The following is an 18651-nucleotide window of genomic DNA, read 5'->3' as shown; positions in this document are numbered from 1 at the left end:
AAGACTAATCTAGATATCACTTCAGAAGCAATGACAGTAAGATTGAAAATGTCATGTTATTGGCAACAGCATTATATTAAGACCATATCAGATTCCTGGAGTTGCTGACTGGGCCACTATTAATCACAGCAAGTGTTGAAGGTGCAGGAATCCGAGTTGTAAACTTTCCAGGGCGTTTTAACAGCACTGTGACAAACTGGTGGTCATACATTTTTGGCTTTATTTGATCCAGTATACAGTCTAACAGAAGAAAAGAAAACATCTGGCACAAACTGTCACTCAAAGGGTCACGTATGATCTGGGATGGGTGCAAAATGCTGCTTTGCCTTCCCATGCTAAGCTTCTAAGATGAGACTCTACAGGAGTCTAGTGCGCATCCTTCTTGGAGCGCATCCAAGATGAGTAACTGGAGAACAAAGAAAGTTGGCATATGCATTGAAGAATGCAATACAAGTCATCAATATATATGGAGAAAATGAATAAACAAGGTCAGCACTGCTTCTGGTTACTCCCCCACCCCACCCTCATTTGGTACTACTGGGGAAAATTCATTACATGGGCTGAGGTGGCAAACAGGCCATGATGTGTTGGTGCATTCTGCTTTTCAGAATTTACAAATCAAGCCAGTACCCACATAGTAAAGGCTTTTTAAAGCATAGAGAGAGAGAGTTAGCATTTTTAGAATGTGTATAGCTTTATATTTTCTTCTGTCTTTAAAGATCATTCACAATTTAAATGAAAAAGGGAAATCGTATGACTTTGTTTAAACGATTTACCATATTCTTGAGGCTTTGATAAATCATGTCTAAATTTCCAAAACTTGCCAAATGCTTATTAGGAAATACCAGGTACATTTCATGTAAGCATGAAATTATCCCACTGAAAATTGATTTACATTAAAGAGTGATGTCTTAAAGAGTGATCACTAAAAGTCACTAAAATGTGTTTCTAGGATTATGTGGATTCCTTTGAGTGTAGCAGTAATGGGAAGAGCCCTTTGCGCATAGGAAACAACAGCTAACTCTCTTAGAGGTAGGTTGATATGGCATTGAGCTTGTCAGTGACATCAAGCTTTCGGCTTTAGTTTTGCAACAGTAGTATCGTCATAGTTACATTCCGCTGCTGCACAGCTATTGAACAAATGAAGGTAGAATCAGATATGGAGAACAGAGAAACATAAATGCCTGGAATGTGAAAAAAAAAAATACAGCAATAATTCCTAACAGTACTTGAGACATTTGAAATAAAAGAACAAAGAAAACTAATGCAGTTAAAATGAATTCCTTTTTTTTCTGCATTAAGTCATACATTAGTAAATCATACATTAGTGGGCCAACAGTCACATAACGTTAATGATGACCTCTGTGTGGCTTCTGACCAGTGTTGGTGGCTTTAGAAAACAATATATATATTTCAAAATTGGACATTACTTTTCACATGGTACAAGTTTAGCTTGAAAGGTACATACAAAAAAGAACTCAAGACCTAAGTTGGGCTTTTAATCCACAGTTATCACTGAAGTAATAAAAAATGAAAGCTGCCAATTGCCAAATGCAATTGATATCATTTCTGTTAGAGTCTTTTCACTTGCAAAATTAGGTCTCTACATTACCTGTAATGTTGATAATCAACAAAACTATCAACATGGCCACAGTAGAAGTGTTGAGCGATCATACACCTTTGAGCAAAGTGGCAGGGATCAGTACACAGAGAGAATCCCTTCATTCACCCCATCTACTTCCCTATGACATGTGCAGACCTTCAATATATTGAATTGTTCCCTTGGTCAAGCTAAACAGATTTTTCTGAACATAGGGGTTAAAGTAGATGATTTATACAGCTACAGTTCTGAAATATCCCTTTGAACCATATTATTGTTTTACCTTAGTTACAATGGAATGATTGTTTCCTGTTGTGGGGTCTCTTTGTCTTCTTCTCCAGAAAGTACTAATGAATGCTTAGGGGACTTTTCCTGATGTGAAGTGGTGATTTACAGTTTGACAGGACCATTTCTGGGCTCAGTCATTTACATTTCAGCACCATTCTATATTTAATATTTTTCTCTTTTCTTTTTTAAACGAAATATAGCCATTTTGAAATAAGAAAGGTAAAATAAGCCAGTGTTTCAGACTGACTAAAAGCTGTCTTATGTCTTTGAGATGATCATACCTTTTTGGTCCTGTGTCTGTGTGTGTGTGTGTGTGTGTGTGTGTGTGTGTGTGTGTGTGTGTGTGTGTTTGTGTGTGTGTGTGTGTGTGTGTGTGTGTGTGTGTGTGTGTGTGTGCATATCTGTGTGTGTTTGTATCCCCTAAGATAAAATTCATGTATCTGTATAACTACATGTTGTGTGTGGGTGCGTGTATGTGTGTTTGACACAATGTCAAGGGAAAATCATTTGGGACCACACTATGTAAGTGTGAGTGGGTCATGCTCAGCTCACACTCACGCTTGGCCTAAGGGACCGTAAAAACACACATACAACAAAAACATGGGGAAAAAAAACAACAAAACAAGGCAATTAGTACCCTATTCACATTTCAATGGTACAGCGCCTCAAGGAAGGTAAGCTTTTGCCTTACCGAGTCGGCCTGCCCCAGAGGATCTCAGGACCTACACAAACAAACAAAGAATTAGACAGACAAACAGTAAAACAAGCATGCAAATAAACATCCAGAATAAGAAAAGGGTCAGAGGCCTCACATTCATTAGCATTGCCTTTTGATCCCTGTTGTTAGACTGCTATTGAATCAGAGAGCTAGTGGATTAATGCCAAATGTGCATCGATATATATGACACCACAGACCTTTTCTTTGATTTATTTGAATGTGCATACCACACTCTACTGGATGTTATGTGCAAGTTAAGGGAAGAGTATTTTACTCACTGGAAGATCTTGCAGTTGGTTGTTGTGACAAAGCGCCCTGTGTAGTGAATGTTACACCTGACAACGTTGTTGGTGAAGTCAGACTCAAGGACCAAGTATTTGGGATTAACCTGGAGCTGGAGTTCAGCCAAGATGGAAGACAGGGAAAACCTTATTATAGTCCTTACTTTTAATAATTATTAGGAACACCAAGCTGCAGTGTCTGATCTGATCTGATTTGAGACGATATAAAACATTACACTTCAGCTAAAGTTAGTATGTATCAAAAGCACCTCGATCTTCTTTGAGTTAAAACTAAGAAGCCATTTAGTTTTTCCTAGGGATTTACTGTTTATTAGCACAGACGGTGCTGTATGGAACAGGAGCATACCAGACACATTGTGAGAGCATGACACTGCTGGAGGACAGTGCAGCAGCTGCATATGCATTTGGTTCAAGAAGACATGGCCCATCAGTCAAACATCCAGCAAGTTCTGTCATGCCCATAGTCTGCCAGGGTGTTCTTTTCATATGTGGAGTGACAAGACAAACTCTTCTCTAAGTTCGTCGTCGCAACTGAAATTTGGTTTTGTGAGAATTTCAAAGTGCTCCTTGTGGAAAAAAATTAAAGAGAAAAAAGGCTGGCTTTGGATACCCATGAAAGGTTCTAGTGCTGAACACTGTGCTATTTTCAACAATGGGCTCATATGTTGGCTTGTGTTCCATGGTTTATACCTCCACTGCTACTAATCAGTATCCTCAACTGTAATCTCAACTCTGATCTCAATGATTCATTTGTCCCAATATTTGTTTGTGATTTTTCAGTGTTTGAAATGGTCTGAGAAATAATAAGCCTGCCATGGATTTCATTAAGGCAACTCAGATGAATAAGATTATTACCTTCAGAATGTAGTTTCCTGGTTTGACATCTGTGATATCGATCCACTGGCAGTCAATGTCTGCATTGTATGTATCATAGCAACCTGGACTAAGACCCTAGAAAAGAAAAAAAGAATCACTTGAAAGGGGAACTTAATAAACTGATTCTCACTTCATGCTGCACCACCTACACTATTGACATGTTATTTTTAAAGCAGTGTGACTGCACTTTTTAAATATGTACTTTGTGGGTGTTAATTTAATTTTGGGGCTTTTATTGGTGCTTTTACTAATGTCACTTAAATTGGTTGGCCGTAAGAATGAGATGCTTCACCTGTGTGTGAGCTGTGCAGGCGTAGCGTTTGAGATGGCCGAAATCACAAGTGGTGTCCTCCAGACAGAAGCTGGCCTTGTGTCCCTCCGCCACCTTCCGTCCTGTGCTCAGTTCTAGTAGATCATAGTGACTGAACTCATCCATGCTGTGGTAGTGTCTGCAGAGAGAGATGTGCATGTGTGTGTGTGGGTGGAGGGGGTTACAGAGTGTGAGAAAGAGAGGTGTATGGATCTGTTCATTTACACCACATAATCTAATAAAACCAACAATGCGGCAAATTCGCTTCCATTTGCACTTGTTTATTCTGCTTGTCAGTTCACAACACATTGAGAATACAGCGCTTGTTAATATTGGGATAGTGTGCCACAGGGACAATTCAATCAGTCACCAACTACTGCAAAGCACCGTTGAACAAGCAGTGACTAGTGCTAAAAACCTCAATTCAGACTCACCTCACACCTTTTTTTGCATTTGAAAGTCATGGGAATTTTAATCAGTCCAATAACAGTTATGTCTACTGCAGCACATCCTCATATACAAATGTGAAATATTGACAGGCCAATGAGTCACCCTGCCCCACCATAAATTACTCATTATTGTGAATTACTGATATTCATCGAGGGCATGTTCCTGGCAAAGTTATTAAGTGCTCTTTTGGTAAGACTTGTTCTGGTAGGGGTCAGGAAGATGATGTAAGCACTGGAACATGTTGAATCAAAACGAAACTCAATATGTCACCACCCCTTCTTCACCTTATGTTTTGCGTTGTGGTAAATAAAAGCTTTTTGGACTTCCATCAAGGGCCTACTAAAGGGGAAAACACAAGCCATGTTCTGTTAGATGAGGGACTGACGGGGAACAAGTCTCAGAGTTTCCATTGGGCTAAAACGCTTCCCATAACTGGAGCGAGTCCCCCAGGCTGAGGGGGTGGGGGGTGGGCAGGGACATGCAGCCTAGTTGCTTGGAGAGAAGTTCAGATGAGCGGTCTGGGCTTTATGTATGATTGGTCATTTCAAACTTCCTGAGGAAAAGAATATGTAAATAAGCCAAATCTTTGAGGAAAGTATGTAATAATTTGGAGGCAAATCTGCTAATGAGAGCAGCACAGATACACAGAGAGAGCAAAGGAACTTGATTAGTAATCACTGTTGCTAAAGGGCCAAACCTCTGTCCAGAGACTTGCTGCATAGTAAACAAACTCAAAATGCAGAATACAAGCATCCCACAGGCTTACTTGGCAACTGGTAGTCATCTTAACTACATTAGAGATTTCTTGCTGGTGGGCTATCTTATATATGACTACAGCACAAACACTGTAGGCTGCATAGGCTGTATTGTCCATAGGCTGTGTAGATTTTACTTTGTTTCTGTTCATATCAAATGGCACCTATAAAAGACTGGTAGTCTCAACTAGTATTCCTCTGTTATGATATTCATCAAGGTGCATAAGCCCCTCTGATGACACATATATTAAAGTACAAAAAAAACAAAACGCACAAGGCTGAATTATCTAATGCCAATCCTTTGTGTTTAAAAATCTGTGCCTTTGTCTGACATTGCACCAGCATAATGACCTCTGACCTTAGGGGATAGGTATTTTGCTGCAGGATTACAATGGAAAGTAGTAAAACATCAGTTGCATATAAACCATACCCCAACCCCCCAACCACCAAAATTCTAATGACAGACATTTTTTTAACACTCTTCAAACATCATCAGTGTTTATTTTTAAAAACATTTTTAATCTACACCCTTCATATGGTAAATGGCCTAGCTAACGAGAGTGAGCACCCAGTCTGAGCCTGTTTGACAGAGAGTAGTCAATAATTTAAACCATTCAGTCAGTAGGAATTCAACATTCATTTCCTTTTAGTGCAGGGGTTTCATCTGTATCCACAAAACTGGCTTCTTCACTAACTTAACAATGAAATGCAAAACATATGCCAGGCTAAAGAGCTGCTCTAGAGTGGTAATATTGACAGCTGGTGACAACACTTCATTCTAATTTTCTAAATGCTGCCAAAAATGACAAAGGAAAAACAATAACGTCAAGAATTGGTATTTCAGTCCAGGCCTCTCAGATGGTTTTATACTTAACAAGCAGACTACATGCTCACATTATTTTAAAGACTCTGTATCAGATGCAGTGCTGATCCAGGAATCTACAGACTCCTGTGAACTGGCTTAAACCAAACTTGTCAGTGACCCGTGCTGTACAGATTGATAGGAAATAGTCATTGGTTTAGACTCACTGGTGACAGCTGTGCCACTCCCATGTATGACGGGGTCTGTTGGGCATGAAGTCAGCCGTCCCCTGGTTCTTAACTCTCTGAGGAAACCGCAGCAGCACTCGGACATCATAGTCAGTGGTGTCAGAACTGTAGGCTGTACTGTGAATAAGAAATAATATGCAGGTCATAAAGTTGAACAAGGGTATGTTGTGACTGCAGCTTTTCATTAGTGCTGTCACATTGGACTTGCACAGCATCCACTATCATCAGTGGAAAAAAGTAGTAAATCTAAACATTAATGTTACATCAGAAAACAAGGAAACATTTACCTGGCAAGACATTTTTCCTCAGCAGCACAGCGTAGGGAATACATGTGGGAACGCTGGACATATGTGGAGGCCTGGACATAGTTAGGATCGGGAACAAGGTCTGGCAGACCTGATTACAAGAGACAACACAGCAGGTCACTTACCCCTAGAAAAATAAGTACAAATCATCAGCTAGTCCAGATAGTGACCCCATTATTAAATTCATTATGCTAATACCTTCTAACCTAATGAATATTTTATCATGTTAAATATTTAGCGGATGCCTTGTGCCTAAAACCTCAGTCTGTACTTGCTCTTTTCTTTCCGGAACATGAATCTTAAAATCTGAAATTTGAATTGCAAGTACCCACCAAGAGACAATACTGAAGCTTCATAAATAAATTTGCTTTTATGTCAATATTTAACAGAGTCTGGTTTTAAGGTCAAGGAAAAAGCAGCTCAAATAGAAAGATGATATGTGATCGAAAGAGAAAGCCAAGGTGCACAGGCACAGCAGAACAACAGTGATCTCACCTCCCTGCTGGTTCCAAAGCAGGCTTGAAACCAGCTCTGTTTAAAAAAAAAATTGAAAAAACAAAAAAAGAAACTGGATAATAAATATAGAGAAGAAATAGATTGTTGGTATTTGTCCAGACTAATGTCTGCATTGCCTACAGAGAGAGGAAAGACATAAACAACTTATTGACTCCTCTTATGGCTGAAGAACTGGATCAAGATAGGGCCACTTTATAATGATTTTATGCTTGCTGAAATGCTGTTGGTAAAATACTTAAGCACTTTCTCTGGTTTCAGTGAGGGATCTGAGTACATGTCTCCTTTATCATCTCTTGCGGAAGCCTCCGGAATCTTCTTGGGTCAGGTCTAGCAAATAGTATAACAGGACTGTGAAAAGCTTTGCAGTAGAACTCTCCCCTGAGTGCTGCAATTACTTCCCAGACAAGGCTTCCTGTGTGTGCCTAATGTTTAGGCCTTGGTTGGTTGGGGTTAGATAGTAAATGCTTTCGCGAAACCATTATCTCAGATGTCTTAGGAAAGTTAGCATTTCAAGAATACCTCTGCACATGCTTGTTTCACCCTACTTTTGGCTTCAAGTATAATTTCAGCACATATCACTTAATTCAATGTGAGAAAGCTACTTTATTCGTGCTCATCTAAAAAATTAAACATTGTGAAGTGACATACATCATATACCCTATGAAACTGTAGCACCTATTGCGTAAAGGTGATGCTGTATGGAATGGCAGCAAAACATTTGACACATTTTGGTTTTCTAATGTTCCCCATGCTCACCATGTGGAGACACTTACCTAAAACTGCTATGAAAGTACAAAACTTATTGTACTTATTCTGAATTTAGGGATTTTCCTACATACATACTTGATCAAATGACATTAATGCAAACAGAAATAGGGATGTACACCATACCATGTAACTGGATACTGCAAAAAAAAAAGCCCATTTAGTGGCTGCAAAACATGTGACTTTTTATGTGCAGCATCAAAGGAAGTTGTTAACAAGAGCATCGACTTTAAAACAAATGGAGTGGTTGGTTAAAGGTGGTAGGTGTGGAATCTAACAAGGTGCTGGGAAGGTTCAGCAGCCCTTGAGCAGTACACGTTAAACATGTAGGTTTCTTTCCAGGATATAAATCACTTATTTCATCTGCAATGCATGAGCCAGGACATTATATATATATGACAGGTGGGCAAAATGGAATTAAAAAGAAACACCCACACATTTGTGATCATGTAACTTCTTTATCTCCGGTATGCTCTCTGTACATTTTTTCCCACTTTTGTAAGTTCCCATAAAGTGGGTGTCCACCCTTTACCGTCAGTCTCATGGCTGTTTTTTTGAAAGAGAATGGATCAATTACATGTAAAAGAAAAGAGAAAGGGTAGCATGACTTTTGCATTATGAAATGACTGTCTGAGGTTCATATGACCTGCGAGAATACCCTCCCGCCCATACCAATTAACACACGCACACACACACACACATGTGCACACCCACACATCCACCCCCACATGTACATACACACACACTTTGTAGTTTTGGAACCAGCAAAATATTTTCTATTTCCTGGGGCAATGGACCGCATATGTGACGGGGACTTTCCATATATATGTTAGAATAACCTAACTGGCCCACACACACACACACATTTAATCCCCACCACCAACTGCATTTAGCACAGAGTACGTCAGCCCACCCTTTATTGCATATACTAGGATCATTCACCCTGTAAAGTAGCCCCTTGCAAACCTCCCACCTTCTCCCTTTATGAAGTCACTGCCATAACTCTTACCAACTCCCCAAACAGTTCATGCAGAATGCCAATCCATATGCCGAGCATACACTCACAGGTTCCGCAACACCTGGTTCTAATAACAACCTGGGCACTAGCGAAGGATGAACTTGCAAAGGCTTTGTTTATAAATTGAAATGCTGTGCAAGGGGATTAGGGAATGTATGATGTCAGAGAAAACTCTCAGAGTTCAGAGGAGGGTTTAGGATTTGGGAGAAACAAACAGAGAAATCTCCTAGAAAATAATGTCCCTTCCCAGCTGCACAAGCAAATAACTTTTGAATCAGGCAGCGCAGTTTATGTCCCCTGGGTTTTCAGTTTGTCCAGCCCAACAGGGTCAGGCTTGCCAGGAAACACACAGAGATGGCAGTAGAGCTACATTTTTTAGATCTCACTCTTTTTTTTTCTCTCATTTCCTTTCCCTCAAAGAGAAAGGGAGAGAGTTTGAAGCTAGCTCCACACGTGCATCCTTTTCACATTACCACTAGCTGTGCCAGTGTATTAGCATACAGATTCTTTACAGTACACGAAACATATTACACTATAGTCCATAGAGAATGTTATAGCTCAATAAACTTTTTTTTAGCTACAAAGAATAGATCATTACATACAGATGAAATACAGAGATAATCTTTTTGTGCAACAACATAACAACAGATGGGAGTTAGGGAGATGTCTTAAAATTTGACTGCTACTACTCTTCCCGTTGCGTTGACATGCACATAAAACAGAAAAAACAGAAATGTAATGGGAGAAATGTAATGGGTAAGTCAGATACTACAAGCTATGGAATACAACACAGAAAATTTATTTTTTGAAGCTAGGATTATATGCATGTGGCACACAGTACCTCTTTGATGAGGCCGGTAGACGCTCCCTACATTGGCGGTGCTCTCGGCGGTGTTGGAGGTGAGCGGGTTTCGTGCAGGTTGCTGAGCGAATGGGGGCCGAGGTTGGGGCCTTCCGAAGGGTGGAAACTGCTCATACTGTGGGCTCTGCAGGGCAGGCTGGCCCACTGATCCCATACGTACTGTAGCTCCACTGGAGAGCATATCAGGGAAGCCTGCCCTCTCCTCGTTGTACAAGCTGTGTGTATATCGGCGATCCAGACCATCTGAGAAAGGGGGTTGTGCAGATTGGACAGGAGCTGCTGGATATGGCTGACCGTAAGGTGGATAGAAGCGGTAGCTGTCATCGGGAAAGTCAGACCTTGGGGGAAGAGGAGCTAACCCTCCACCATTGAATCCACCACCCCCGACAGAATAACTGCTTCCAGCAGAATAACCACCACCAGTATACCCTCCTCCTCCGTAGCCTCCACCACCAGTCCCTGCTGAGTAGCCTGTTCCTCGGAAAGGTGGTTCAAAAGGGTCAAATGGCACAGGGTAGGAAGTCTGCTGCTGGAATGGGTATTGTGGGTAGGATGGTGCATTAAGGGAAGATGAGGAAGATGAAGATGACGAGGATGAGGATGAAGAACCAGGGGAAGTTCTGTAACGAGTGCTGGATGAGGAGGATGACTGAAACCGACCCGATTCACCTGTCCCGACCGTACCCTGGCGCCAATTTTCTGGCACCTGGCCAAATCCAAAGGGATGTCGGGCTTGGCCCCGAACAGTTTCCGAGCCAGCTCTGGATGGCGCCTGCCGGCGTACGTTTCCTCCCTGAGGTCTGGACCTGCGGTTCGGGCTGTCGGCTAAAATCAGTCTGTGGCTTCTGTCCTGCTCCTGTCCCCGTGCAGGGATGTATTCAGCCCCACTGTTTAGCAGGCTGAACACACGTCCATTATTCTCCCATTGAATCATCTGCCTCCAGGGTTGTGAGGAGGAGTCTTGCCCCTGATCAGGAGATTGAGCTTGGGCCACAGCTTGCGACTGTACCCCAACTGTGCCCAGCAACATCCACACCCACCAAGACATGACAGCAATTGGCACCATCGCTGCTTACCTGAGAAGCTCAAAATCCTTATGACAACAGTAAATTCTCAGGTTCAAATTCACACACCCTTAAACCCTTTAGAAAAGAAATAAACCTTTTAAACCAACCCTTTGATCCAGAGTGAGAAAGATGGCCATAGAGATGGATTTTTCAGTGTCCATTTCAATCCTTTACAGTTTAGAAGCAATGCCAAAACTTAGTCGTTTGAGTTGTCTGTGGTACAGGCATACCTAAGAGGACGACTACTTCTGAGGCCCCAGAACAGGCAGCGATGTGAAAATCCTCCCTTTTCCTGATTGTCTGGGTTTGGATTTGCTGTCAGTGGATTGAGCATTGCTCTCAAGGTCTGTGGAGATGACTGGCTGACTCCTGACTCTACTTCTCTATTTGCCTCTCTGATTGCTTACAATGGGCCAGGGAAAAAAAACTTCCCCCCCTTTTTCTCCTGCACTCTCACTCTTTTTTTTTCCTTTAAGTGCAGATCCCACATGGCCCTAGTGCTAGAGCTGTTTCCCCAGAACTGTAGCCAGAATTGTAGGCTTCCAGAGTCAACAGCAGCATCTGTGGAGACATTTAGATTGCTAGCGTGCCTCATGCTCTGTCCCAAGCACAGATTCCTTTGATCAAGGGGAGACAGGCATAGATGTTTGGTGCATGGCCTGGGTTCAGCATACTCATGAGTACAGATTTTTCATCATTGTAATAGCTCACAGATGAGAAGTAACTAATGGAGTACAAAGAAGCCTAGATGTGTTTCCAATATATATGGCCATATAAACTGATAAAAAGGGCAGGAATGGCTTTCTGAACATTTCTTCATAAAATGGTGATGAAACAAAAAAGAAATGCTGATCAAATAAATGAAATAAAAGAAACAGAAGCCCTTTGTGCGCAGGTGGTTTAACTGCAAGTGGTCCCCTCCATTAAGTCTGAGGAAGAAAAAAATCTTTCACATACAGAAAGGGCATTAAGTGTTCTGTGGAGTCCCATTAGGTATCCCTGGACTGCTGCTGTGTTGTAAAGGAGTAGGAGTTATCAAAGCTGTACTGTTCTGCAGTCCCATTCTAGGTGTTCCCCTGTGACTACTTACAGATGCACAACAGGCTAAAACTGCACTAACTAGCTGTTGGGCTCACTGCTTTTGGTCACTACCTCTTTTTTATAGTGTGGAGTACTGACAACCATAGCACAATTAATGAGACAAAAAAAACATTTCAATAGAAAAAACCCGATTTACATTAAATATTAAATAATTGTTACAGGCTTATTGTAAAGAGTAAGATGGTTGTTTTGGGAGTAGAAAATCTGTATAGTTGAACCTTCAGAATGTGATAATGACATCAAAACTGCTTAGTGGGGAGGCAGAAAGAGCCAGCGGTTATAGGGCAAAGTCACACGACTGTGTTGAAAAAGAGAAATTCACAGGGACAGTGAAAAGAAGGAGACTTTACTGGGTATAGGCAGAGTATAATACTCAGAGTGTACAGCTGTGTTTCTAAAGCCCTTCATTTATTTGCCTTCGCATATGTGGATGCTGATTGTATTACCAAAAACTAATTAAATTGCTCAAGATGTTATTTCTAGTTCACTTATTCGTACTAAACACTTTAACAGCATATTTTTTTTAAAGGAATTCACTTGGTAAATATTTTCAAAATGAAGGAAAAGACAAGATCTGGTTTGTACAGGAATTCAGTGCAGGCCATGCACAAACACCACAAATATCTGATTTCTTCGTTATGTTATCAAACGTTAGAGGCCTGCTTGCTGTTTGAGTTGGCACTGAATGAAATTGCTAGCGTTCATCATGGTGCCCTCCTGAGATCATGTGTTTAAACAGGCCAGTAGTGAACAATCATTTTCAGGCAGCTGATTTGAAACTAGACCCTCTGGAACATGCAGATGGATGATAGTTTTTACAGCACATTCTTGGCAGAAACAGAGCAACGTGCTTCAAAGCAAAGTTTTCTACTGATGTTTTTGGACTGGAGGAAAGAGAAAGGTGTACAGAGGAGATGCCTCTGGAACATGACTACAAGTGCCTTTATCACTTACATCCTTCTGGTATCAATATGTATATGTATATTGGAGGAATATCTATGCATAACGGTGTCATGAGTGAAATCAAATTGGTGCCCTGTGTGCCATCCTAGTGTAAAGACCATCTTAACTTAATTAAGCTAATTTCTAATGAAAGAGTGATTAGAGTGATACTTGCTCTAGCATTCTATGATGATCTTCATATGGCGTTATTTTCAGGACAGCCGGCCCATAGCTGTCAGAAAGCGTTATACGAGTGTGAGCATGGAGGTGGGTATGGCTCAGCAACTCCGGACACCACGTTTGGAAACTGTAAAAACATCTCCATTTCAATCAAAGCACACTGAAATAAACAATAACAGAAGACAGAAAAAGAGGGGATGAAAATCATGGAAAGATGAGAAACAGAAAGAATGTGTCATAATCGTCCTGTAGTATTCTGATAGCGCAACATCCTGAAGTCTGTTATGTGGCCTTCGTGGAAATATCCATCAGCATCATAAAGTTTTTCCTAGGTCAGAAAAACAAGTGAGAGGCCAGCTCTGCACAGCAGCAACCCACAGCAGAGCTGCATGTAAGAGAGGAGTGCTTTCGCAACACTGAAAAGATGGGGTCTAACCTTCACAGCATGGTTTACACATTCCTGTATCCCCAAATTTCCTGCAGTTATAACATATTTCGCTAGGAGCTCACAAGGGATTCTTCCTCCCCAGATTTATCAGATTGCCTTCCATTACTGCCAGTGCAGAGCTGGTTGTTTGTTTATTTGTTTATTTATTTTTTATGAGCAGGCTCAATACACTGTTAGCTGCCTCTCTCTCACTGACTCATGGAACTTAACTAACAGGTCGAATGCAATTACCCTCACCTCTGCTGTTGGTCTTTATCTGGAGGTTAGTGAAGTGCTCCTTTGTACATTGTAAGTGCCCCTGTTTTTGTGTCTGCTCATACAATGGCACTGTTTATTTGCCCCATCTTGATTCACAGTGTTGAACAGGAAGCAACAAGCACATGCTGCCTCCAGGTCAGGTCCCACACCAGCCCCACACACGCCAGATATGACAGGCATAGCCATGGTGCTTTCTACTCTGGTCTTTTACTTTGCTGTCATGTTTTACGGCCTTTTCCAGTTTTGACACCACACCTTAATATGTACATTTACATTTATGGAATTGAGCTGACACTTTTATCCATAGCAACTTACAATTATGACTCAGTACAACTTGAGCAATTGAGTTAAGGATGCCCAACAGTGGCATCTTGGCAGTGGTGGGGCTTGAACCAGCAACCTTCCGATTACAAGTCAAGTACCAATTCTATATGTAACAGAGGAACATTTTCGGATCCAGTCCACATTTCCTGACCCTTAGCAATGTTAAACAGAGAATCTGAATACTAATAGCTCTATTGCTATGCTAATATGTGACTAGCATGCTAAGTGGCTACACTTTAATACAATGTTAGAATTAAAAAAGTATTAGAAAGAAATGTAACTGCCATTTCATTTGCTTGCTTCTTCTGTTTCTTCTTCTTTCTTTTTGTGAAACATATTAGAAATGGTAAAACAGATCTGTTGTATAATAGTTAAAGTCGCACACAGACAGTCTAACAAACTCGTTCTTTTTTCTCCTCAGGAGTCTTAAGGAAATCTAAGCATTTGATTAAAGTGTAGAATGTGGCAGCACTTCTTGAAATTCTGACTCTAAAATGAGACTCCTTAAAGGAGATTAAGGTCAGGGAATTTGATGCCTGCTAGTCATTCACAACCTAGGTACAATTTAGAAGAATGCTGCAATGCTGTGGAGAACAGACATAAGGATAAAAGCATCTGAAAATAGGCACATGGTCTATTCTTTCCTTTATTCACCCATACACTTATCTGTTCTGCCACTTGCGAGAGACGACCATTTTAAATTATAGTATAATGTAAACATCAACAGACAGAGCTAGGGAAGGAATTAAATCAGTAAATTAGTCACAACACATGGGTTAAAATAAACATGAATACCTTGATTCCTTTTGGCATCTTAGTGTATAGTACCTGGAAATGGAAAACCACAATGAATTCTCACTGGGTTTGTGAGTTTGATGGGAAAATATGTATAAATATTTATATATGTGTAATACTTTTCCTCCTGCTACTTCCCAGGGCAAGCAGTGAATTCAAACACAGAGTGAATATCAGAGTCACAAGACTGAAACTGAAATGCATTATGTGCAACAAGATAGTGTAATTTTAGCTTGGAGACAGTAATAACTTTATAAAAAAAGATAAAGGAAGACAAAACTTTAATCATGAAGGGGAAAAATATTCCAAAGGACAGCGATATCTTGGTCCAGACCCAGTGTTTAGCATGGATGAGCTTAACTATCTGATTAAGTACCCTGACAGACAGAATAAAGTTTTTACTGCTGGACTGGTACCTTGCAGCACTGACATTACTGCCTTTGGTATTCTGTTTTTGTGTGTAGCAACACATGGCTGCATGAGCTTCAAAACCCAACAAATGTCGGCCCTGTGTTTGAACACCTCTTTAAGGCAGGATCATATACAAATCGCAGCTGTTGTTTCTTCTCTGTCCTTCTCTGTTTCTTCTCTGCCCGTAGACCCAGAGCTCATCTGGGCTGCCAGGCCCAGGTGGACAACTCAGTGCCACCTGAAGACCTGAAGGAAAAAAACACTCTACACACACACACACACACACACACACACACACACACACACACACACACACACACACACACACACACACACACACACACACACATTCAACAACACCTGTTTTAATAAACATATTCTCTGCATTCATGACTCATTAAAGTGCTATCAGCATTACATGTGTGGTGCTGTCCCTTAATGTGGATATGCAGCGTCGCCATCTAGTGCTGCTAATCCTAAAAATTCCCAAATACTTGTCCTACAATCTCCATAATCCAATATTTCTAATGAGTATCCCATAGAAAAGTCTGACCTCAAATTTAAATTATCCAAGATATTTATGAAGCCAAGAAATTTATACTATAGAAATTCACATGAAAGCCAGCAAAATGTGATGAGACTGGGTTGAACTGCTTCAGTAATCACTAATTAATTACAATTTATTTAGAAAATTGAATACTGTTGTTAATTAAACTTGGAATCTCATTTGAAATATGATTGCCTCTCTAAAGCCTTTCAGTCAACAGCATCATAAGCAAATTTAAGTGTCGACTTTGCTATATCTCACTTCAGAAAATAAAACTATATGGACAGTAAGTGGAGGTTACAGCGATGCTACACTGCTGCAAAATGGCTAATCTCTGCATGTTACTTGTCTCTGCAATGAGTCTCCTGTGACCAGGACTTTTGTCTCATGTGGGCCATGTTCAAGCTATGCCATGAATTAGCTGAGGAAACATTAATTAAGCCCATATGTTTCGCTGCTTTACCATAATGTCACTTTTCTCATTACATTGAACTTACAGTGTTGCGACAGCATGCACCCATTGTGACTATGTGTCAGGAATGTTTAGACTATATCATAGGACCCCCCCCCCCCCCCCCACACACACACACACACACACACTCCTCTTTTCGGTCTCAGAGCATAATGTAATTTTTATTTTTTTATTTTTTGTATTTTAAAAGCTGACTCATAAATCAGAGCCATATGTTTCAGTGTCTATACATAACATGGAGTGCAGCTGTGGCATTAGGATAATACATTTGTACCATAAAATATATGTTTCACACACACTTAATTTACCTCTGTGTTTTAAAGCCTTGCACAGACATAAGGAACCACCATGTAGCATTCTGTTTCATGTAGACGACTAAAGCAATGCAGTACATTCACTTGCTAATTCTTATAGCTATAGGCTTCCAATCCTTATTCAATCAATTTTATGTACTTAAAAGGTGACTGATAAATGACAAATTGGCTTATTTTCTGATTAGAAAATACCATGTTTCCAGCAGCTTTTTTTGCACAAATGAACAGTTTTTTAAAAAGGCCAGATTATGATGTCAGCACTTTTTGTATATTTATGTAAGGGCAAGTACAATATCAGTTTACGTGTTGTTCATAACCCTTTGCATAGACCATATTTACAAGTGCATTTACAGTATAAATGTATATTAAAAGCATCAGACTAACGCCTGTACTTTAATCAAACTCATATCACTCATGTACATAGCAAACGAAGGTACAGAACTCCAGTACAGTGTCCCCCACCTACTATAGTAGAAAGTGCCCCCACCAGCTGTTTCACAGTATGACATGGGAGCTGTGTTGTCTCAGACCGCTAGTTCCCTACCCTGGACCGTGAGAACAGCTGAATACATCATCAGGATCTCGCTGCCTACCATCAACATCTCCTATAAGAAGTGCTTCAGCCACAAAGCTACCAGAATTGCGAATGATCGTTTCCTCCCCTCTCACGGGCTCTTCACATTCCTGTCTAACAGAAGTGACAACTTCAGTGTTTGAACAGTTTTGTAGTTGTATCACTTAAGGAAAAAGAAACAATTGCTAATTGCAAATAGTCAACCCTCAAATGTGTCCTGTGTCTACAATCACTGATTCCATGAAAATGAGAGTTCTGGAGCACAAACTTTTCAGTGCTGAAAGATCAGCTTGCTTTTGTGAATCTAAAACACTGTGACTATAATGCTGTTACATATGAAGTACAGTCTGGCAGCTTTTCACAATAATGCCTAATAATTTAATCCTAGTCCGAAGTGTGTGTGTGTGTGTGTGTGTGTGTGTGTGTGTGTGTGTGTGAAACGTTTCTTCAGCAATTTTTATTTATTTATTTTTTTTGCATTCTTACTATACCCTTCAGGTAAGATAGGGAGGGTAATTCAGAGATGGGCATTATTCAAAAAGTGCTTAATTCTGAGCTGTTTATCAGATGCTTCTACAAGGCCATATTCACACAGCTCATGGACACAGAGCAAGAGCCATCTAGCCCCAGATCACAAATGCACCCGTTCCACCTCAGCACAGTATTAAGATTCAGTGCTCATACATGAGAGAGAAAGAGAGAAAGGAAGAGGGTGGTAAGAAACATGTAACAATAAAGAAAGAAAGAGATAGAGAAGGAGTGACAGAGTGAAAGTGAAAGGTTGGCAGTGTGTGAGAAAGGTTATGTGAAAGAGAGACAGAGACAGGGTCAGACAGTCATGGACTCCGTCTCTTCCCTACTGCATGCTGCGGCTGGAATGTCACTAAAGCCCTGACTCATAAATCACAGAGCGTGGGGATGTGTTTACTTATTATAGTGAAATTCATCTCTGTCATCCACACCCCTATTTACTCCCCTAGACCTGGAGTCTCAGGCTCTGGCACAGATCTTATCCCGCTGCAGCACCTAGGAGAACAAAGCAAGCAAAAACCAGTGAGTCTATTTTACTTAGGCCAACACTCAGAAAGGGGGTGGGACTGTGATCTTTGGTTGATGACTGTTTCGTGACTTTGTGTGCACTATGTACCATACATACATTGTGCTAAAACAGATTTTAATACAGAAAGTGTAAATCATTAATATTATGATCAAATATCATAGATGTAATAACAAGGTAAATATCTTTCATTCTTCTTCATAGCTGAGTTTGATGTTAAATAAGCATTAGATATGTTTATCAGAAGGAAAAGTCTTTTATACACATTGCAGAAAAGGAGTAGAGCTTCTAGTTGACAAAAAAAATCTAACCATCTACGACCACATGCACCCCACAAAATAGAACC

General features: G+C 40.5%; 1 protein-coding gene across 2 annotated transcripts; it reads right to left on the bottom strand.

Annotated features, from left to right (window-relative positions):
• Nucleotides 1-200: 200 nt before the first annotated feature.
• On the bottom strand, nt 201-11281 carry loxl1 (lysyl oxidase-like 1). 2 transcript variants are annotated; one of them, XM_027007995.3, is made up of 8 exons: nt 9795-11281; nt 6637-6745; nt 6329-6466; nt 4077-4233; nt 3764-3859; nt 2885-3000; nt 2580-2610; nt 201-2453 (listed from the first exon to the last, which is right to left on the bottom strand). In XM_027007995.3, the coding sequence occupies exons 1-7, from the start codon at nt 10879-10881 to the stop codon at nt 2604-2606; spliced, it is 1710 nt and encodes a 569-aa protein (XP_026863796.2). In that variant the 5' UTR covers nt 10882-11281; the 3' UTR covers nt 201-2453; nt 2580-2603. The 2 variants fall into 2 exon arrangements, with proteins under 2 accessions (XP_026863796.2, XP_026863797.2); XM_027007996.3 differs by having other exon boundaries at nt 201-406.
• Between the last annotated feature and the right edge of the window lie 7370 nt (nt 11282-18651).

Source organism: Electrophorus electricus, chromosome 6, assembly GCF_041902795.1.
Source record: "Electrophorus electricus isolate QZ-2024a chromosome 6, ASM4190279v1, whole genome shotgun sequence".
NCBI lineage: Eukaryota > Metazoa > Chordata > Actinopteri > Gymnotiformes > Gymnotidae > Electrophorus > Electrophorus electricus.
Note: the sequence above shows the minus strand (reverse complement) of the source record. Positions and strands in the feature narration are given on the sequence as shown.